General features: G+C 43.4%; 1 protein-coding gene across 1 annotated transcript in view; it reads left to right on the forward strand.

Annotated features, from left to right (window-relative positions):
• The window catches only part of LOC117368550 (potassium channel subfamily T member 2-like), a 437,966-nt gene that overhangs the window by 226,599 nt on the left and 188,423 nt on the right, over window positions 1-22,944 (forward strand). The window contains exon 9 of the mRNA XM_033962282.1: window positions 14,330-14,424. Coding sequence (XP_033818173.1) covers window positions 14,330-14,424 — 95 coding nt within the window. The remainder of the gene's footprint in view (window positions 1-14,329; window positions 14,425-22,944) is intronic.

Raw genomic sequence — 22,944 nt, forward strand, 5'->3', positions numbered from 1 at the left:
AGGGACTTTGGGGACCCCTGACTTACTCCCACATAAATAGTGAGCATAACATTTAACCAGGGCAATGCACTTATCTACTTAGTTGCAGGTATTACAGCACCCCAGCAGCACTTCTTAGAACTTGTATAATTTTTCAGCAGCTCTGCAGGTGCTGCAAGCAAGCAGCAAGTTTATCACATAAGTAACTCAGGGTGCTTCATACAGATTTGTCCATCTGCAGAGCCACTGAAAATTCATATGGTTAAAAACACAAGGTTGTGTATAGAAATTTAAAATAAAACAATGTTTATTGAAGTATATCCTACACCAGTGATTCCCAACCCTGTCCTGGAGGAACACCAGGCCAATTGGGTTTTCAGGCTAGCCCTAATGAATATGCATGAAGCAAATTTGCATGCCTATCACTTCCATCATATGCAAATCTCTCTCATGCATATTCATTAGGGCTAGCCTGAAAACCCGATTGGCCTGGTGTTCCTCCAGGACAGGGTTGGGAATCACTGTCCTACACTATAAAAATAATATAGAGATTCTGAGTGTATAGGATTTATTGAACTTGTACTCCTATTGTTTGGAATCTATCATTATAAAACCCTTAGTGCGCATGCACACTTCAAACTCCGTGATTCCAGCAGCCGTGATCTGTAGCTCCATGTCTCTGCATGCACAGTAGAAGGAGCCTGTGGCGTTTTCATGCGGCGGTTTTCTGGCTCCTTCTGCTGGCGAACACCAGGGCGGCGACTCCCCCCTCCCGCCCTCACTCTGTCTAACACTAAAGGTATCCACCGATGAGGAGAACCGTGCACTGAACCAAGGGACCACAGGAAAAGAAACCAGCCCGTGATCCTCAATGTGTACGACATGGTGAGGAAAGTCGCTAAAACTTTAGGGGCCCCGCAGGCAACAGCTCTGCTTACCGGCATCAGGGCACTCAGGTAGCACCAGAGTGACCAAGTGGCATAATAAAGTGTTTTTTAATTTGAGATGGGGGAGAAGGAGGGCAGTATGATAGGTTATTAAGGGGAGAGAGACAGAAACAAAGAAAGACAGAAATAAATAAATGCACACACAGACACACAGAAAGACAGGGGGCCAGGGAGAGAGACAGAAAGAAAGAAAGACAGACAGGAGGCCAGGGAGAGAGACAGAAAGAAAGAAATACAGAGAGCAGCCAAGGAGAGAGAAAGAAAGAAAGACAGATAGACAGCGACCAAGAAGAGAGACAGAAAGAAAGAAAGACAGACAGACAGCGGCCAGGGAGAGAGACAGACAGAAAGAAAGACAGACAGGGGGACAGGGAAAGAGAAAGAAAGACATACAGAAAGAAAGAAAGAAATGCCTAAGTCTACACATCTATTCTAGCACCCGTTAATGTAACGGGTTTAAATACTAGTAAAGAAATAATGCACCGATTACATTCTATTCTTATTACCTGCAGTTGTACCACTAAAAATTACCTTTATGAGGGCTAAGAAAATTTAGGATATTTTCTCTGCTGTAGCTCAAATTTAATCCAAAACAGGGCTTTAAACCATTTACACCCGGAATTATTTGGCCTCAATCATACAGATGGGTAGAAAATAAAAAGGAAGTATATATTAATCATTGTTGTTACATGCAATTGAGTCAATATTTATTCACAGTGATCTTATGGATAGGGTTACCATATTTTAGTCCAGAAAACCCCGGACTCATGACCCACCCTATTCAGCCTTCAGCCCCACCCCATTATGCCCTAGCCCCACCCAGTTCTGCCTCCAGATCCACCACATTCTGCCCCACCCCCACAAAGCCTTCTCTTTTCTCTGACGAGCTCTGGCTGCGTCTGAAGTGTCTGGAGCATGCGCGGATGAGTGTGACATCATCCATGCATGCTCAGAGGCTCTCCAGATGCAGCTGGAGCTTGTCGGGGCTTTCCAAAACCCAGGCAAATGCTGGGTTTTGAAAAGTCTGTCCGGGAGCCCAGACAGTCCTCTAAAGAGAGGACATGGCTGGGTTTTCTCGGACACCTGGAACCCTAGTTATGGTTAACTGTCCTCAGCTGTGTTTCATCTTCAGTCATGTGTTGATAGGTAGATACATATAGTTGTTAGTGTATGGATTCATTCCATTGCTGAATTTCCTCTTTTCTGTTGACCTTCAACCTTGCAAAGTATTATGTCTTTCTGGGTATGAAAGTCAAAGTCTTGTTTTTGAGTTTCCAAGAAAAACTTAAGTTTGATCTCCAGTATTAATTGGTAGGCAGTCTACAGTATTCAGATAAATGCAGAACTATTTTGTTTTTTTTAAAAAAGATTATTAGAGATAATACAATCACAAAGATAAACACTGTGCAAAGGAAATACCACAACTATTCAATCAAGCATATTAATTCATCCACAATAAAGAAGGATTCAAGATAAAGGAAATATAATAAGAAAGGAAACTATTCTTAATACAATAAAGGTGCAGAATCACTGCTCAATCTGTCAATCCAATTACAGTGGGTTGTGAAACAGATATCTGAGCTCTCAATTCTTCCATAGACACTGAAATTTCAGACAGTTGTAAAGGTTCAAAAAAACATGTATGACTTATTATCAGATGTAAGAGCATAAGTACAGGGAAGTTGCAACATAAACTTCACACTAGAGAGTTGCACGGTGTGACAAACGGACGTCTTCCCCAAGGTTTGCCACAGGGAAATTAAGGAAAGTATATAAACCCCAGTGCAGAAAGGCTGACCAGGTCAGTGCCCAGGACAGTAAATTAGCTGACTACCTGGTGAGTGACAATGAAATGGAAATAGAACAGGAAGGCTTAGACTTACCTGAAGCAGTTCTAGAGCCAGGCAGGAAGAAGCTGCCTTGCTATTGTCCATTGCCTGTAAGGCAGAAAGCTCGTAGGCAGTTTCCCCTCAGAGGAACGGCATGGGCTGAGGAAGGAATTCCCTTCCCCCATCCAAAGCCAAGGGGGAGTGGTTCTTCCCCTCAGCTTAAAGCCAGGCTCGTTAGAGAGCAGAGGGAGGAAGGAGGAGGAGCAGAACGAGGCTTGGCAGTAGAGCAGAGGCAGGACGGGGCTGAGCAGTTCCTCAGCACTGACTGGGAAATGACTGAGGAACAGGCTGGTAATTTGGCCACTGAATTCCTTCCCCCAGAACCAATGGTGTTGGAGGAAAGTGGGGCTATACATGAAAGCTGGCCAGAGGAAATGGAGAGCTGAATATCCTGAAAAGGTCTGTGAACAGAGCTTTGTTTTGGCTGTATTTCTCTGTTAGCTCTTTGAACTAATGACTGGGGGAGTTACTAGGGAAATAATCCTGTACTGCAATTTCACCTGTTGGTTTGCTGAAATTGAGAAAGGATACAGTAACCTCCTCTTCAGGTTATGGTCTCAGCTGAACCAAACGCCATGCTGGCTAGTTTAAAGCCCAGAATTTCCTGACTTCCACACTCCGTGGAAGTGCCCAGCTGTTAAGATAGTGCCTTAGTAACTAACTAATTCAATTAGTCTGCCTGCCTCGTAGGAAGAAGGAAATTAACCCTCTCAGGGAAAAGCCTGCTCCGGACTAGGGAGAAAGTCCAGCCCAGCTGGAGAGTGTAAGAGCACTGGGAGACAGCACAGAATATTTCTCAATCCTGAACAAGAATGTCTCTCCTGTAAAGCTACAATGGAGAGTTATTTGTGCTAACTGTTTCACCTCCTAACCTCCTGGATTATTAATGTCTGTATGTGGTTTATTAACCCAGTCCAGAGCTGATTACTGGGTGACTACGAGTGAGATGAACTTTTTCTGTTGTTTTTGTATGATGTTCAAGCTACCAGGAAAACCTGGAGCGGCACAGTAATTCCACGGCCGGTGGCCGAATAAAAGCTTATGTTTTCACCAAGGCCATTCTGACAAAGTGTGATTTTTTCAAAACCCTTGAAGAATAAGCTTAGTTGGGCATTTGCCAGGGACTTCCATCTTGAAAGGTGACCCTAATTCTAAAGGGACCACGCCAGTAACAAGCTTCATGTCACTACCCGACGGCTCAGGGTGTTCGCAGAGAGTGTGGGTGTGACAACTGGGACAGAAATCCCACCCGTCCCCGCCAGGATCCTCTCCGTCCCCACCCATCCCCGCAAGGAGTAACCTCCATCCCCGCCCGTCCCCATATCCATATAAAGCAGCAATTACTTCTGAAGGATCATCAATTCCACAGTTTCTTTTGTGTTTACGCTGCTGTTTTCCTTGTGGAATCTCTTTGGTGGAACCCTTTTTTTGTTTTCTGTTTAGGTAATTAACTTATAAACCCCCTCTTTTATTAAGGCTGACATATCCATTATATTATATGGACGAACCCTGCTTCCAAAGCCTTCCATCCCCGTGGGAGTCCCGTGGGCCAGAGGGGGGTCCCCATGGGAGTCCCGTGGGCCAGAGGGGGGTCCCCATGGGAGTCCTGTGGGTTAGGGGGGATTCCTGTGGGACCCCTGTGGGACCCGCGGGATTCCCGCGATCCCCGTTCCTGTGCAGACCTCTACTTCAGACCCAGCACCTGGGATTTAGAACAGAAGGCCAGAAACTCCTGGTGATGTTTCTGAGTAATTCTAGCTAAATCAGGAAATACTCTAATTTTTTAAACTAAAAGAACTCACCAATAACACAGAAATAGGACTTAAGGACCAAGGTCCTATCCAATTCCAGGGCAAATGTTGCTAATAATGTTGCCCTTTGGGTCACCACCTCCAGTGAGGATTCCAGGAACTCGGTGATATGCATTGCTGAATGTTCTCTCTCTCGAACAGAAACAGAGTCAGATTGTGATGACAAGTTTAAATATTAAGCCCTTACAGTTGGTATCAAAGATTCTGCAGTTATCTTTGATATGTCACATAAATATTTGTGCAATACATCTAATGGAGCAATCAAAGGAATCTTAGGAAAATTAAAAAATCTTAAGGTGTTCTTCTGGATTTGAGTTTCTAGATGTTCCATTCTCCTACAAATATAAACCTTATCATTACTTTCCTGAAATTGTTCCACTTTAGCTCCCAAAGAGATTGTTCTATTAACACAGTGTCCCGCATTCTTTGTCGAGCCGCAGCACACTAAACATAGTGGCTATGGCTCGAGGCATCTGTAAGTATGCAGATGTCACATGATGATGTCACATGCATATATGACATCATCAGATCGATGTCTGCGCATGCGCAAAGACCCTCCAGATGGGCCCTGAGCTACCAGTGTGGGTGTTAGCAGGGAAGGGGGCCAGAGAGAAGGAGATGCGCTGGTGCTGGCTGATTGCCTATAGGATGTGTCTCTCATTGTGAGAGGCACATCCTGTAGGCAGTCAGCTGGCGCCTCTCCTCCTCCCCTGTGGGGAGATCAGAAAAAGAGGCGAAGGTCAAAGCCACGGTCCAGAGATTACTGGATATGGAGGCCATTACAAAGTCTAACTCGGGCTCAGGCAGATACTCGATATACTTCCTTGTGCTAAAGTGAAGCTGCAGGGATTGGAGACCAATTCTGGATCTCAAGGCAGCCAATGTGGCCTTCACAATCCCTGGGTTCTGAATGGAAGTGGTGAGGTCATGCCATGGGAATTTCTGGTTTCTTTGGATTTGACAGAGGCCTACCTTCATATTCCTATTTTTCCAGAACACAGACAGTACTTGAGGTTTCATGTCTTACACCAGCACTTCTAATTCACAGCCTTGACTTTCAGACTGGAAGCAGTGCCTTGAACCTTTACCAAAGTGATGGTTGTGGTAGTAGCACATTTACACAAACTCAGTATCCGAGTCCATCCGTACCTGGATGATTGGCACAACTAGCCAATTTACTTTGACTCAAAACCCCCCCCCCAAAAAAATATTCATACTCAGATAATCAAATAATCCGATAAGTATTTCCTTGCCTGACCTGCCGCTCCTTCTCCCTCCGTCCAGTAAGTTTTAATCTTCATTTCCTTTAGTCCTTTCTTCCACTCTCAGTTCATAGCCTTTCTCCTTCTATACCTGCTAGGCACAAGAGGCTGGATTTCAAAAATCTTAGCCTTCAAACCTATTCCAACCTACATTACATGGGATAGATTCTCTGGGCCTGAACTATCTCTTCGTCCCCATCGTGTCCTTCATGATTGCACAAAAACAGGTCTTTTCCCAATCTCTGTGGTCAATGCCACCCGCCATTCCTCTAGACCAACGCACAAAAGAAAACGATTCCTAATAAACTTACAATGTACTGAACCCTCATCTTCTCTGGAACAATCCATTATCACTGGAGCATATCTGAACATTCGCTCAGTTAGGAATAAAGCCCAATTAGTCAACTCAGACCTCCCACCCTCTGCTGCAATCCTAGCCGACTACTTTGCCAGCAAAATTCATAATCTGAAATCATCTCTCGTAGTTTCCAGCTTAGAACCGATAATCAACCAACCTGCCGTAGGAAAGGAAGATTCAATAGCAGACATGACCTGGAATCATTTCGAAAACCCAGACTGGAACCTATTTCTCAAGCTCTACTCCAAATATGCAAAATCTAATTGCCTACTAGACAACTGCCCACCCTCTATCATGAAATCTGCCCCTTCCCCCACCCACCCATTTAAAGCTGAACTTTTCAACTGGGTCTCACTATGCCTGTCCACTGGCCACTTTCCAATGGAACTTGGCCGCATCCTTGTATCTCCTATTATTAAAAACTCCAAGGAACCAATCTCTACAACCTCCAACTACAGACCCATTGCCAATATACCACTCTTCCAAAAACTCATGGAAGGTCTAGTCAATCACAACCTCATGGAATAACTAGAGAAATTCAACATTCTTCACGACTCCCAGTCTGGTTTCCGTACAAATCATAGCACAGAAACTGTCTTAGCTTCACTGACTAATTACCTTTTCCATCTGTTTTCACTGGGAAAAAATGCCCTGGTACTTCAGTTCGACTTGAGCAGTGCCTTTGACAAGGTCGACCATGACATTTTGCTCAGATGCCTCAACTCCATTGGCATCACTGGCCAGGTATTAAACTGGTTCACAAGCTTCTTAAAAAACTGCACTTACCAGGTTCACTGTAACGGAACCTTCTCCCAATCCTGGTGCAATCCCTGTGGAGTTTCACAGGGCTCCCCTCTATCCCCCTCTCTATTCAATGTCTACATGGCTTCATTGGGACACATGTTATCCGACTTAAAACTGAAATCATATATATATATATATGCTGACGACATCACAATTATCATTCCCATAACCTCTCTGACACAAGAGACGGAACAATTCACCTCATCCATCCTCACCAAGATAGAACAATGGACCACACTATTCAAATTAAAACTGAACCCAGAAAAAACCAAGATTTTTTTGGCAAGTCCTACCAACAAGATAACAAATACCTCTTTGAAATTAAACGGGTTAAACTACCCAATCAACCCTATTATCAAAATCCTTGGAGTCATCCTGGACCGATGCCTGACTTTCGAAGTCCATACTAATGCTCAGGTTAAAAAATGCTTTTGTACCCTCTGGAAATTCCGCACCATCAAACACTATTTCGACTTCCTCTCTTTTCGATTGCTGGTCCAATCACTAATCTTAAGCATCTTATATTACTGCAACATTATATACCTGGGATCCTTTAAGAAAACCATCAAACGCTTGAGTATCATACAGAATGCTGCCATTCGCCTCATCTACGATCTTAAAAAATCAGATCATGTAAGCCCTTATTACAGAAAACTGCACTGGCTGCCAATGGAGGCAAGGATCATCTTCAAATTTGCTTGCCTCTGCTTCAAAACCTTAACAGGCTCTTCCCCTATCTACCTGTCAGATCATTTTGAATTCTCAGGCCCCTCCCGCGCATGTAATGCCTACCTGTTTGCCTTCCCGTCCTTAAAGGGCTGCATCTACAAGAGATTCCTTGATAGATCTCTGTCATTCCAAGCAGGCAAATGGAATAAATGTCTAACCACCCTCATTTCAAATTCACCCTCCTACCAAACTTTCAGGAAATCAATTAAAACCTATCTCTTTGACAAATTTCTCTGACTCCCTCCCTACCTTGTATTCCTGATATGCTTCTGGATATACCTGATTAATCCCAACTGCTAAGCTAATCTGAATGTCTTGTATGTAACATTGCTGTCTGTGTACAGTCTCTTCCTCTGTAAACCACTCTGAACTGTTGTGGTAGTGCGATATACAAAAATAAAGTTATTATTATTATTATTATCAGAGCCCTGTTGGAGTTGGAGGGACGCCAAGCAGTTCACCAAGACGCTAGTTGCTACAGAAGCTAGGCTGGATGGTCAACTTTTGGAACAGTCATCTAGTTCTTATGCAAGACCTGGAGTACCTGGAATTCTGGTTCGCCACAGGAGCAAACAGGGTGTTTCTTCCACAGGCACACATGAGAAGCTTCTCCAATTGCTTTAAGCCTCTCTGCACACTCATGCCCCGACAGCCTGGCAATACTTTCAGGTTCTGAGGTCAATGGTTGTGACTATAGACGTTGTCCCCTGGGTGAGGGCCCACTTAAGATCACTTCAAGAAGCGCTTATATTCCATTGGAGTCCAGAAAGGGATCAACTACATCTGCAGCTCTCTTTGACAATGGAGGTTTGTCACAGTCTAGAATGGTGGTTGAATCCTCACTCTCTCTCCAAAGGATTTCCCCTCCAGATCTTCACATGGGTGATCTTGAAGATGGATGCTAGCCATTCTGGTTGGGGGGCACTTTATGTGGACCATCCAGTTCAAGGATGATGATCTCCTTTGGAGAGAATGCAGTCAATCAATTTCTTGGAACATCTAGCAATTTGGATGGCTCTCCTGCACTTCAAGACAGTGCTCCAGAACAAGGTGGCTTGAGTCTTTTCAGACAATGCCACTGCAGTGGCTTATGCCAATTGACAAGGGTACACCAGAAGTATTTCTCTATGGAAAAAAAGCTCAAATGATCTTTCATTGGGTGGAAAACCATCTTCTAGGATTGTTGGCAGGGCATGTAGTAGGAGAAGACAATGTACGTGGAAACGTGAAAAAACAACGGAGGCCTGGAACTGTCACAAGATCGACCAGAAAAAGTGTCATAAGGCGGTAAGAGACGCCAAAAAGATCTACGAGGAAAAGATAGCACAAGAAGCCAAAAACTTCAAGCCCTTTTTTAGATATATAAAAGGGAAAAAACCAGCAAGAGAGGCAGTAGGCCCTCTCGACGACCAGGGAAGAAAAGGGTGTATCAAAGAAGACAAACAGATTGCAGATAGGCTAAATTCATTCTTTGCCTCTGTATTTACCAATGAGGACACCACAACAATACCAGAAACAAGGAGGGTATTTGAGGGAGACCTAGAGGAAAGCCTTACCACAGTGAATGTGGATTTGGACAAAATATACGATCAGATTGACAAACTAAAAAGTGACAAATCCCCTGGACCGGATGGAATTCACCCAAGAGTATTAAAGGAGCTTAAGGTTGAAATTGGAGAACTATTACAAACCCTAGCTAACATGTCAATTAGAACCGGGCAAATACCGGACGACTGGAAGATAGCGAATGACATCCCAATCTTCAAAAAAGAATCGAGAGGAGAACCAGGCAACTATAGACCTGTGAGTCTTACATCGGTTCCTGGGAAGATGGTTGAAGCACTAATCAAGGATAGCATAGTGCACCACCTGGAAAATCATGACCTGATGAGAGCAAGTCAACACGGCTTCAGGAAAGGGAAATCGTGTTTGACGAACTTACTTCAATTTTTTGAGAAGGTGAACAAACAAATCAATAGCGGAGACCCGGTGGATATAATTTACTTGGACTTCCAGAAAGCGTTCGACAGGGTCCCACATGCAAGGCTTATGAGGAAACTACTAAGCCACGGAATAGAAGGGGACATACTCAGATGGATAGGCAAATGGCTGGAGAATAGATTGCAGAGGGTAAGCATTAATGGGAATTTCTCGGACTGGGAGAAGGTGACAAGCGGCGTGCCCCAAGGCTCGGTTCTTGGGCCCATCTTATTCAATATCTTCATAAATGACCTGGAAGAGGGAACGACAAGTAATATAATCAAGTTTGCAGATGACACAAAACTATGTCGGGCAGTTGAGTCACAAAAGAACAGCGAGGACCTCCAGATGGATTTGAACCTGCTGGAGGAATGGGCGGAAAAGTGGCAGATGAAGTTCAACATAGAAAAATGCAAAGTGATGCACCTGGGTAAGAAAAACAAGGAACATGAATATAAAATGTTTGGTGTAAAATTGGGCAAAAGCGAACAAGAAAGGGACCTGGGGGTACTGTTAGACAGGACCCTTAAGCCGTCGGCTCAATGCGCGGTGGCGACAAAGAAGGCAAACAGGATGTTGGGTATGATAAAGAAGGGAATCACGAGTAGATAGGCAGATGTCATTTTGCCGCTTTACAGAGCAATGGTCAGACCACACTTGGAATACTGTATCCAACACTGGTCTCCATACCTAAAGAAGGATATAACCCTGCTAGAAAGGGTACAGAGATGAGCCACGAAACTAGAAAAAGGAATGGATAATTTGAGCTACAAAGAATGCCTCGGAAAACAGGGACTGTTCACCCTCGAAAAGAGGAGACTACAAGGGGATATGATAGAGACTTTTAAAATACTAAAAGGATTCGACAAAATAGAGCAAGAAGCACCCTTACTCACATTGTCAAATGTGACACGAACAAGAGGTCATGGGCTCAAACTAAGGGGCGGCAGGTCAAGAACAAATGTCAGGAAGTTCTGTTTCGCACAGCGAGTGGTGGACGCATGGAATGCTCTCCCGGAGGAGGTTGTGACAGAGACTATCATTTTGGGATTCAAGCGCAAGTTGGATGCATACCTTCTTGTAAATCACATTGAGGGATACGGGTAATCAAGGTCTCAATCAGGGAACACCTAGCTTGGCCTCCGCGTGTGTGGGTCGCCGGACTAGATGGACTAGGGTCTGATCCGGTAAAGGCGTTTCTTATGTACAAGCGGATTATCTCAGCTGCCAAACTCTGGATCCAGAGGAATGGTCCCTATCCCACAGAGCCTTCGCAGAGATAAGGACATCTGACATTTGACCTGATGGCATCAGCATTCAAAACAAAAGCAGCTTGATTCTTCAGTTGCCATCGTGAACCAAGAAGCGAAGGATTGGATGCCATAGTTCAGCCTTGGCCATTGGATAGTCTTCTTTATGCCTTTCCTCCATGGCCCATGATAGGGCATCTTCTGAGAAGGATCATGTCACACTGGTGTTGGGTGATTCTGGTGGTGACTGATTGCCCAAGGTGCCTCTGATATGCGTACCTAGTTTGGTTGCAGCTAGATCGTGGTCTCAGACTTCCTTGCCACCCACACCTCCTCAAACATGGTCCAATAGCCCTGCAAGATCTGGATGGTTTTGGTCTTAGGGCATGGCTCTTGAGTGTGCAGCATTAGCTCACAGAGGTTACATGACTGGGGTGGATGCTACCATCTTGCACAGTGTGACAAATCTAGCTCTCCTCCTAGCTTTGAGTTACAAAGAATGTTTCATTGTTGTTATGAGGTTTATTAATATGAGCAGATTAGACTTGTTTCTCAGGGAGTTTCCCCATGCTCCTCTCTTTCTTCTGTGTCCTCTACAGTAACGGCTATCTGCTTTGGAGGACAGTCTAGAGCAGTGGTTCCCAACCCTGTCCTGGAGGAACACCAGGCCAATCGGGTTTTCAGGCTAGCCCTAATGAATATGCATGAAGCAAATTTGCATGCCTATCACTTCCATCATATGCAAATCTCTCTCATGCATATTCATTAGGGCTAGCCTGAAAACCCGATTGGCCTGGTGTTCCTCCAGGACAGGGTTGGGAATCACTGGTCTAGAGGTAAGAGAGGAAGAGCAAAAAGCTACGCTAATGAGGCTTCCTAGAAGAGATCTCGCATGATGGAATTGACTACCCTTGTGTTCAGGAATCGAGTGTGGATTTACAAGAGGATTACCAAGGTAAGAACCTAATCCCCTTTTTATCTTCAGGAGTCCACCTAACAGCTTTTAGACCTCTAACTTTTTCATAAGTTTCTATGGTTTATCTCCTGGTGTACTGAGGCCCATATGCTCAAAACTCACCATGCCTTTAACGAATGACACTAAATCAGTTTTAACCTGTGTAGCATAAAAATATTCCAGCTATCAATGCTCAAAATGACTAATTGCGGCCTTTTTCATGGTTTCTAGCAGCCTCCGATAATTGTATGAGCTCATCAATATTAAAATGAGCACTATGATCAATGTCCAGATGATGCACAAAATGAAGTGCCAGTTTTTAATGCTCCAAAATCTCCGACATGTCTGGAAGTGCTGGTAGTGTTAAGAAAAAGCACCCAGAACAGCAACTTTTTTAAATTATTTTTAATGGGCACAGAAGTTGCCTATGTGTGCTACACATGCACAATATTGAACCCCATTATAAATAATAATTTAAAAAATCATGCTAGAACCCCCCTGATGATTGACCCAACTCCCCCCCACAACATAAAAAAAATCAGCAGGAGGGAAGCTCACTTCCTCCTGCCACGACCACTCAGACCCTCCACACCCCCAAAATCGAAGACTGGCACGAGGGATGACAACTCCCTCCTGCCACCAGGGCCTCGCTGTGAACATCTGACTCCCCTGTGAACCCTCAAATCCTCCCACATAGCTCTAAATTGAAGATCAGCAGGATGAATGCCCATTTCATTCTGTTGCTGGAGCCCCACTCTACCCTCCTCCACCCCCTCGCAAATCCCCCTTCGGCTGGTAGGCCAGCCTCTTCAAACTGGTGTGCCTTCCCTTCCCAGTCACAGTCTTAGTCCCCTCCTAGTATGTCCCAGGATGCATCAGGAAGGGGAAGGACCACCATTATGAAGAGGTGGGCCTTTCAGCAGGAGGGAGTGGGCATCCTTCCTGCTGATTTTCATTTTAAAGGTGAGTTTGGGGGGATATGTGGGGGGGTCTGGGTGACCAAGGCTGGAGGGAGAGGGCTTCATACCTGCTGATTTTTTGTTTTTAAGTTCTGGGGGTATGGTAGGTGTCCGTCACTGGGGGGCTGGAGTGTCCCAGCACATCATATTTTTTACCACAGGTGTTATGCATGTGTAACACATACGCAGCATCTCTGGCCTTTTAAAAAAAATACTCTTCTTTCCCCAAACAGCTAAGCAACAGGAGGTTGCTTCAGGGCTTTCCCTGCTGGCTCTGCGCATGTGTCAGTTACTTTCTCCAATGACTGATCGGATGGGATTACAGCGGACTTCCGCAAAACACATTTGCATACATATTTTTTTCAGCATTGATCACCTTTTTCAAATTGGACCAGATTTTTAATGGCGATTCTAAAATATCCAACCCTGTGTCCATGAACAAGTTCACCATGGCCTGTTGCACTACTACTGTCTTATCCCTTTGCGCATAAACTGTGCATTCTTATCATGGGTGTGGCCTTATCATCATTCTCTTAATGTACTGTTGTCTTGCTGAGATTTGATATATATTTAAGAACAGAGTCACCATTTGAAGGTATTCAGCAAGACTTGGGGAGAAAAATGTATTTTCTTTCCCTCAGAGACAAATAGCAGTTCTCCAGCTTTCCTGTTGAATTTTGCTGTCTTCCCAATCATATTCATAACCAGTGTCCTTACAGAATTAAATGTATAATGGATGGACAATTTTCAAAGTATCATTTTATGATTTTTCTGGACATAAAATTGAGAATCATTAATATGAAATTTACCGGTAATATTTTTTTTTCTTTATTAAATCTTTATTCATTTCACCTCTTACAACAAGTGTAACAATAAATTGACAATTAAAATTTAATTACATCACTTGAACATCTGTCATATTTAACAATACAAAAAATTTAAACCCTCCCCTTCCAACCCAACCATAACATATGCAATCAACTATATCCTATAAAATATTGTTTTTACTTATCCAATCCTTTAATCATATTCATAATTCCACCCCATCCCTTCACTTGCATTGTACTTATAATGAAAAATGGTATCTATTTTTTATTTTTTATTGTTTATTTATTAATTTGATGAATCACCTATCCATAATTGACTAAGCGAGTTACAATAAGTTATATAAACATATTAAAAAAGCATACAAATAATATTATATAAAAAAAAGGGTAAAAAACAGACTCATACACAAACGAAACAAAAACACGAAAGGATAAAAGGGGAAAAGTTACATAGTAAATGTTTTGGAAAAAAAGAAAAGAGAACATTCAAGGAAAAGACATAAGGAGGGATGACTTGGCTACACTGTTTAGATTATGTTTGTTTTAGAGACTAAAGGCATCTTTTTCCTTTTAATTTAGAATGATCTTCACAGAGCAATCCAACGTACACAGTCTGCAATGTTTAATCAAGTTCTTATCTTGATTTCCACATTGCTTTGTCTGATCTTTACTTGGTGAGTTATCCAAAACTGTTTTTTCTTTGCACAGGGCTATCCTGTGCTAGCATATGAATTGTTCAGAAATTGCATTTATATCACTTGCTAAAGAGATGTAATCTTTTTTAAAGATATATCTGGCATGGCTAATTGGGGACTTTGGTTATTAAAGGGAAATATAAAAAATAAATATCATAGAACACAAATTGTGTTCTGTGCATCGAAAACTATGCCAGCAAAAATTATTAATATAATTTAATTTGCCAGTAAAAAACAACAGCATTTGTGCCTGTCCTATCTTTGTTGAGTCTGCTAACCTGTACTGCTATTCTTTTTTTATTTTATATTTATATTTGGGGATATGCACTTGTATACTGCCTTTCTGTAGTTTTACAACCACACTCAAAGCGATTTTACATACAGGTACTTCATGCATTTTCCTTATCTGTCCGGGTGAGCCCAGAGTATATCTAATGTACCTGAGACAATTCAATTGCTGTTGGCTGATTCTCTGACCAATTTTGAAACAGCGATTGATTCATTATTATTTTTTTTTTTTTGCATGCAAATGATTTTTATGGAGGTACAAATCATTTGCATGCAAACTCCCTGACTCAATCGCTCAGTGAACGAAGCTTCCTGTCACTGCTGTCAGGGCTTCTGCCGGGTTTTTTTCATTTTTTTAATGGCCCAGATATTTTGCTTGTATTACAAACGCAAAATATCTGCCCATTTTTAAAAAAAGAGCCCCCCCCCCCAAAGAAAAAGGCAGGAGGGATGCCCACTCCCTCCTGCAAATGGCCCTGCTCCCCACAAAAATAAAAATGGCAGGAGGGATGCCCACTCCCTCCTGCCAGCAAATACCTCCCCCACCCCTGAAAAAAACCAGCAAGAGGGATGCCCACTCCCTCCTGCTGGCAAATACCTTCCCCCACTCTTTAAGAAACTCAGTAGGACAGATGCCCACTCCTTCCTGCCATCAGTCTCCCCCTCCTATACCTTTTATGTTGGGAGCAGGAGTGGACCATTAAAAATTCTTGCCTTCAGTTTTTCCATGGTAAGTCCAGGTAACATATGCGCTATGGGGCTCATAATCAAAACTTAAATATGTTTATAAACCCGCCCAAGTCGGCACTTGAATGACTTGAAAGACAGGTTGTCCAAGTGCCGATAATCAAACCAACTTTCTGGACCTATTGCAGGACTTTTTATGCCTCTAAATGCTGCACCCAGAGCTACAAAGGATGTATCTGGAGGAGTGGTTTGGGCAGTATGTGGACAGGATGGGGGCCGACCTAGACTTAGTCATCATGCAGGGATAATCAAATGTTTTACTAGACATCCTGGATTCAAAACAAATGCTAGGAAATTCTTCTTTACCCAACGTGTGGTGGACACCTGGAATGCGCTTCCAGAGGACGTAATAGGGCAGAGTACGGTACTGGGGTTTAAGAAAGGATTGGACAATTTCCTGCTGGAAAAGGGGATAGAAAGGTATAGATAGAGGATTACTGCATAGGTCCTGGACCTGTTGGGCCGCCGTGCGAGCAGGCTGCTGGGCGCGATGGACCTCAAGTCTGACTCAACGGAGGCATTGCTTATGTTCTTATGGATGAAACTTAAACATTGTGAGATAGACAATGTAAAAATAGGTATAAGTGCCAAAAAGGTAGCCAAACTGACCAGATAACCACTGCAGAGCCAAAGTAAAGACCCACATACACTCCCCCAGTGTTCACTGACCCCCTCACAATCATCTCAGTGTCCCCTGAGGAAGGCACTTAAATGTGCCAAAACTCGGATCCTAATTGGGACTGTGTTTTGAATAAGAATAAAGACTCCTGTTTGGTTGGACGGACATCTCCCTTGTCTTTACTTCTGCTCTGTCTTTATAGAATCACATTTTATATAAATCAGAGCAGAGGTAAGAATTTAGTTCTGAAGGGGTTATCACCGTTTTTGTAGGAAGTCATATAAAATCCACATTTTGTAGTGAGAGCTGATATTGACCTGTATTACAAATCCACAGTTCAAGTCTTTTTTTTTTCTTTTGGTCTCAGGATTTTATGGTCCATACTACAATGCCTACGTTGAATTGTACATTGGCAATATGATCATTAGAGATGATTATATGCATTTACAATTGCATTAATAGCAATCTAATTCCATGCCATCTTGGGATGTTTGCTTCTGTTTCTTAACTCCCATCCCACTGTAATCTGATGCTTGTTGTTTTGCAGATTAGTTGTGATGAGAATCAGAAAGCCATACTTAATGGGTATTAAAGTTAATAGCATGGTAATAAATGTAACATTACCCAAAAGACTAAATTGCACATATTGAAAAGAAAAACCTGATAGAAATAGACTTGCTACTCTAACTATACATGGCTTTGACTGTGATAATTTATATATTGAACAGAAAGGAACAGAATATCCAACCATCTGTAAAACAGAAAAATGCTTACAATTACATACTGCTTCTGTTTGTCTGATTCACTTATAACTCTTATTTAAACTATAATAGTAATTTAAAATTAACTCGTGGTTCATCACAGTTCCAAAGAGACTGTAAAGAGAGATTTTCTACAATATATGTAGATTATTAAATATAATGATAACCATCCTTCCATGAATAGAAACTTTTTAAAATTATGTATTGATTGATTTTCATCACATTACAAAGCATAAAAGTTGTACAGAAAGGATTTAAACCATAAGAAAAATAATACCGGCTTTCCCTTAGAAAGGAAAGAATTATGAAGAAAATGAAAATGGCTTAATTCAACTCAAGTCCTCTATATTACATGAGATCCAAGATGTAATTATAGCGAGAGATAAAGAAAATAATCCATTAATGTAGAAATTAACTAGGTAACTTAGAAAGAGTGCCATATTTCTAACTAAAGAGCTTTATGTTTTTTCCTTCTCTTCGACCTTGACAAGGATAGCAAAGTTGTCAATTGAAAAGGCTCATAGAATACATATTTGAGTGTTTGATAATACACAATACATTTGCATGGATGCCTTAGGTAGAATGTAGCTCCCAACAAAATAACTCTTGGTTTTAAAAGAAGAAATTCTCTCCTCTGCCTTTGGGTTTCCTTTGATAAATCTGGGAACATTTGAATCTTATAACCCAGGAACATTTTATTTTTAAAGAAAAGTCTCAGAATCCAAGAATTATCCGGTGAAAGAACCACAGTTGCCATCAATGTTGCTGGGGTTGCCAGATCTTGATCCGATAGTTCCAATAAATTTGAAACATTCATTGGTTCTTGGGGAATAGTTTGCAGATTATCTTGAACTTTGTTCGGTAGGTAATAAACTTACGAGATTGGTGGTAATGATTCTTCATTGACTCCTAATATTTCCTTTAAGTATCTTTTCATCATATCCCTGGGAGTCACTGTAGTAACCCTGGGGAATTTTATTAGCCTCAAATTGTTATTACGAGAGTAATTCTCCAACATTTCAAGTTTCCTCCTAAGACTTATGTTGTCTTTAATTAGGGTCTCCTGTACTTGTTTATATATTGTTAATTCTTGTTCAAAATTTTCCACCTTTAAATTTGAAGAAATAACCTCAGTTTTGAAGGTTTTTATTTCTTGTGAATGTTCTTGAAGTTTATTTTCTATAGTTTGAAATTGAAGATTTATCGATTTGCCCAAATTGGCTATTAAGATCCATAAGGATTCCAGTGTGATTACGGGGGGCTTATCTATGAGGAATTGAGAATGCTTTGTAATAGTTTGCTCATCCACTGGTTGATCTTCCACACCATTGTCTTTCTGGGTTTGTCCATCCCCCAATGATATATCAGCCTCGGACTCCAAGCTTTCCTGTAGAACCGGGGAGCCCATCTCCAAGCTCCCTGTTATTACCTCATAGGCTACAGAGAAAAGGAACAGCTCTTCTATAGGAGTTGCCCCCTCCTGTGGGGAGCTGGTGGTCCGAGGATGCGGGGGTGGTGCTCTCAATTCGGTCCCAGAGAGACAGCTTCAGTCCCTCTACCCAGAAACGTCTCCTGTAGGTAACTCCCCGATGCCATCACGGCACTCTTAATGCACCTAACGAGCTCCTTAATATTACCAAGAGAAGCTGCTCCAGCTGCCGCAAGGCATCGACTACACTTCAGCCTCTTCTATTTGGCATTTTGCCAAGAAATCTGGAACAAATCCGGTAAAGTAAGTGGAAAATAGATACAAAAAAGAGGAAGCTCACCAGCGCGTTCACTCCAGTATCCTAGTCTGCAGCCATCTTGGATCAGATCCAAAATCCGTGCCCGTCCTAAAATCTGTGCCCATCCATGAATAGAAAGAAACTTTTAACAGCTTAAATAAAATTTTTATGCAAAATGGTTATGCCCCACTTTAGGAAACAGCTCAAAATGTACTTATTTCAACAAGCTTATGCAGAATGAGGTTTGCTCTGGATCAGCAGACTTGATATATATTATTATAGATCAGTGGACTTGTGTTAAATTTGATAAAGAACAATTTATTTTAGATGGTAAATTGTTCTTTTTATTATTTATTTTATGGTTTTGTATTGTAAATTTTGTTATATTATGTACCACAAGTAGACTTTTTTTTGTTTGTTTGTTTTGTATAATCAAAAAGGGACCAAGCAGACAAAAATCAGAGTTTTCACTTAGCTTAAGTGAAATAGTGTGGAGGTCATGTTAGTCCACTTTTCAAGATAATATGAGAATAACACAACATAAATACATTTTTTATTGGATTAACTTAATACATTTTGGACTAGATTCACAAACCTTTTTTCCGGGTCCAATTACAGCAGGCCTGACGAATTCACAACACAAAGAAATTCAAATTAGGGCGATCGGAGGAACACCCCCCTCCGACTGCACGGATCGCGAGTGTGCGAGTTTGATGCCTACGCAGACCATCTGCTTGCCCTGCAGATGGTCTGCACATGCGTTTTGTGTCCGGGTTTTTTTTTTATTGCTGGCTTTTTTTTTTTAACACATGCCGTCTCTCCTGCTCTCCCCTTCCAGTCAAGCCCTGCTCTAGCCGCCTAGACTCTCCTGCTCTCTGCCGCCTTCCCTGCGAGCCTGCGGGTTTAAAGCAGGGCTGCCCTGCGGCATGCAGCCCCGCTTTAAACCCACGGGCTTGCACTGCAGGGAAGGTGGATCTTCCCGGCTCACACACCCATTCACCAAACTTTGGCCCAAACTTTAATTCCATGCAGCTCCCCCAAAAAGTCATATTTTTTTCAGGAGCTTGAGGGGTGTACTTAAAATTCCTTCACAAATCATTTTTAGAGGACGTGTGCACATAAGCGGTTGGGGGAGATGTTATTCCTTTTTACCTGCTCCGGGTGAAAAAGATGGGGGGAGCTAACTTTGCTTGTCTTTTCCCTTTTTTCTGCAATGGATCGGGTTGCCATGTGGGTTACATGGACCTTACATGTTCTACAAGGCTTTTCAGTTCCACCTTGAAGGCAGACCAAGAATTTTTTGTCCCGGGGCAGAGTGCAGGGCGGCAGTGGAAGATCGGGGAAGAGTACAGGGCATCAATGGAGCAGGAGAGTTGGCAGAGACTTGTGCGACTGGTCACCAGCATTCACTTCTATTCTTGATCGGCCAGCCCAATCGATGTCTCAAATTTGTTTGGTGAATCGCGGCCCTGCCTACTTTGCATGTGTTTCCCCTCATTTGCATGCACAGATTTGAAGCGGATCGCAGGAGAGGTTTGTGAATCAGGCCATAGCTTTTCAGTGATTTTGGTTACTCTGGCATGTTAGTTGGACCGAGCTTTGTTTTATCCCAGACCTGTCATCTGTGAACATATACGCCACAGTGACCCCTAATGCAGGTGTTCCTCAGACACCGAAATACAGTGCTGTGTCGGGTCCATAGCTTCTGCTTGTGTCCTTTTATGAAATAAACAAGTTGGTTTTACATCAGTGATCTTCAGTGGAGTGTTCATTGTCCGTTCCCACTTCCTTTTGTACTGTTTTATACTCGTGAGATCTCTGTCCTGTTGAACTTTTTGGTGTTTACTTATGTAAGAGAAACTTGAAAGCATTCCAGTGACAGTCTTACAGGAAGAGGGAGAGGGAGAGGTGGGTGGATAGGAAAAGTGTAGTTACTTACCTGTAACGTAGGTTCTCCGTGGACAGCAGGATAGTCAGCCACATATGGGTGTTGTCCCAACACCTCCCAATTTGCGGATAAGCTCTCCAATAGCTCAGAGAGATTTTTTTTTTTTTTTTTTTTCTCTGAGCACGTGCAGTGCCCGGGCCCCACTGGGCATGCCCGAGCCCTACCCATTTTCCCCTGCTTCCCCCTAATCCCCAGGATGTTCCTAGCTGTGGCCGGGTCGGCCGTATGGGGAGGCGGGTGGGTTGTGTGGCTGACTATCCTGCTGTCCACGGAGAACCTACGTTACAGGTAAGTAACTACACTTTCTCCTAGGACAAGCAGGATGAGTCAGCCACATATGGGTGACTCCCTAGCCGAGGGATGTACCGACTGGACCTGCGCCTTAGCGCTTTGTGCATCCCTCGCCTGGCTGTGGAGGCCGAGCCGGGCAGGGTAATCAGGTAAAGTTGTGGAAACAAGGTTTTAGATAAAGTGTTGTGTTAACTGAGCAATAATACTCACAGAACAGTGAACTGGTCAATGACAATCAATGGACAGTGAGAAACCAACTAGTCAACAGTGACAATTCGTAACTGGTCAACAGTGACAATTCGTACTTGCATATGAGAATTCATACTTGCCTATTCCACATTCAGTCTAGACAGGAGTGCTGGAAGACCTACTTAACTCACAGAACAGCGAAACTGGTCAATGACAATCAATGAACAGTGAGAAAACCAACTAGTCAACAGTGACAATTCGTAACTGGTCAACAGTGACAATTCGTACTTGCATATGAGAATTCATACTTGCCTATTCCACATTCAGACTAGACAGGAGTGCTGGAAGACCTACTTAACTCACAGAACAGCGAAAACTGGTCAATGACAATCAATGAACAGTGAGAAAACCAACTGGTCAACGGTGACAATTTATAACTGGTCAGTAGTGACAATTCGTACTTGCATATGAGAATTCATACTTGCCTATTCCACCTTCAGACTAGACAGGATTTCTGGAAGACCTACTTAACTCACAGAACAGTGAAATTGGTCAATGACAATCAATGAACAGTGAGAAACCAACTGGTCAACAGTGACAAATCGTACTTGCATGTGAGAATTCATACTTGCCTATTCCACATTCAGTCTAGGAAGGAGTGCTGGAAGACCTACTTAATCAATATCTATAACACCCTACTTGAACAGTGTTTGTCGAAGCTGTGCTAGTGGTTGCTGTCCCTCCCGGGAGGGAACCTGTGCTTGGTGAAGGTGTGCATGGAGGACCACGTGGCTGCATCGCAGATGTCCCCTATTGGTGTGTGGTGCAGATGTGCCGTTGTGTTGGCTATGGTTCTGCGCTGGTGGGCGTTGGCTCCCACCTGCGGTTGATGCTGCGCTTTTCTATAGGTGAAGGGGATGCACTCTTATATCCAGCGCACGCGCCTGCGTTTGGTGGCCAGAAGACCTGGTCTGTTTTGGTCGTAGGAGACGAACAATTGAGGCTTGTCTAATCTGCTGCATAGTCAGGGCCCGCACACAGTCCAAGAGGTGTTGCTGAGGAGGCAGTGTGCCTCCCTGTGGGGAGATGTAGAGTGCCGGGAGGCGCGCTGAAGCCACCTTCGGCAAGAATCGGGGGTGGGTTCTGGGTACCACCCTGTTCTCATGAGGGAGTGTGAAGGTAGACACGATGGTCAGGGTTTTCCCAGCCAGGAATACGGGATCTGCCTCCCCCAAAGGTTTGAAGGGGTCGAGGTGAGAAGATGCGGCACCAAGTTGAGGTCCCATCCGGGCGGTGGTGTCCCTTCATGAAATTTTGTGATTACTGGATGCCTCGACACTGGTTTGCTGTCTAGGCCAGCATGGTATGCTGTGATTGCACTTAGGTGGACCTTGATGAAAGTGGGTTTTAGGTCCCCCTGAGATAAGCTCAGTATGTACTGCAGGATGCCCGGTATGGGGCAGTTGTAGGGGTCTCGCTGCGTGTCTGTGCACTGGTAGCGGAACCTTCTCTCTTTCAACCCATAGCGTTTTCTGGTTGAAGGTCTTCTGGCTGCCATAAGAGTGTGCTCCACGTCTTGTGGTAGGTTCATCCTCTCATCATCCATGCGGTCAGGGCTAAGGAACGCAGGTCGTGGTGGAGGGGGTAATGAGAACTGCACTGATCGGGAGCGGGGAGAGGTGGGTGAACCGCTATCCCTTGCCGGAAAGGGAACCATGGTTGCAGGAGCCCGAACAGGGCAATCATGATCACCGTTGCTCTGTCCTGAAGAATCTTCTGCAGGACTTAGGGTGTTCCAACTCACAGACAGACCGTCGGGGCTGAGACGGCGATGGGTTGATCTCTTTGCGCAGAAGGTCAAGTATTTTGAGTTCGGTTCGGTTGCAAACAGGTTGATGCTCGGTGTGCCTCAGGTGCTGAAGATCTTCT

The sequence above is a fragment of the Geotrypetes seraphini genome, chromosome 10, assembly GCF_902459505.1.
Source record: "Geotrypetes seraphini chromosome 10, aGeoSer1.1, whole genome shotgun sequence".
NCBI lineage: Eukaryota > Metazoa > Chordata > Amphibia > Gymnophiona > Dermophiidae > Geotrypetes > Geotrypetes seraphini.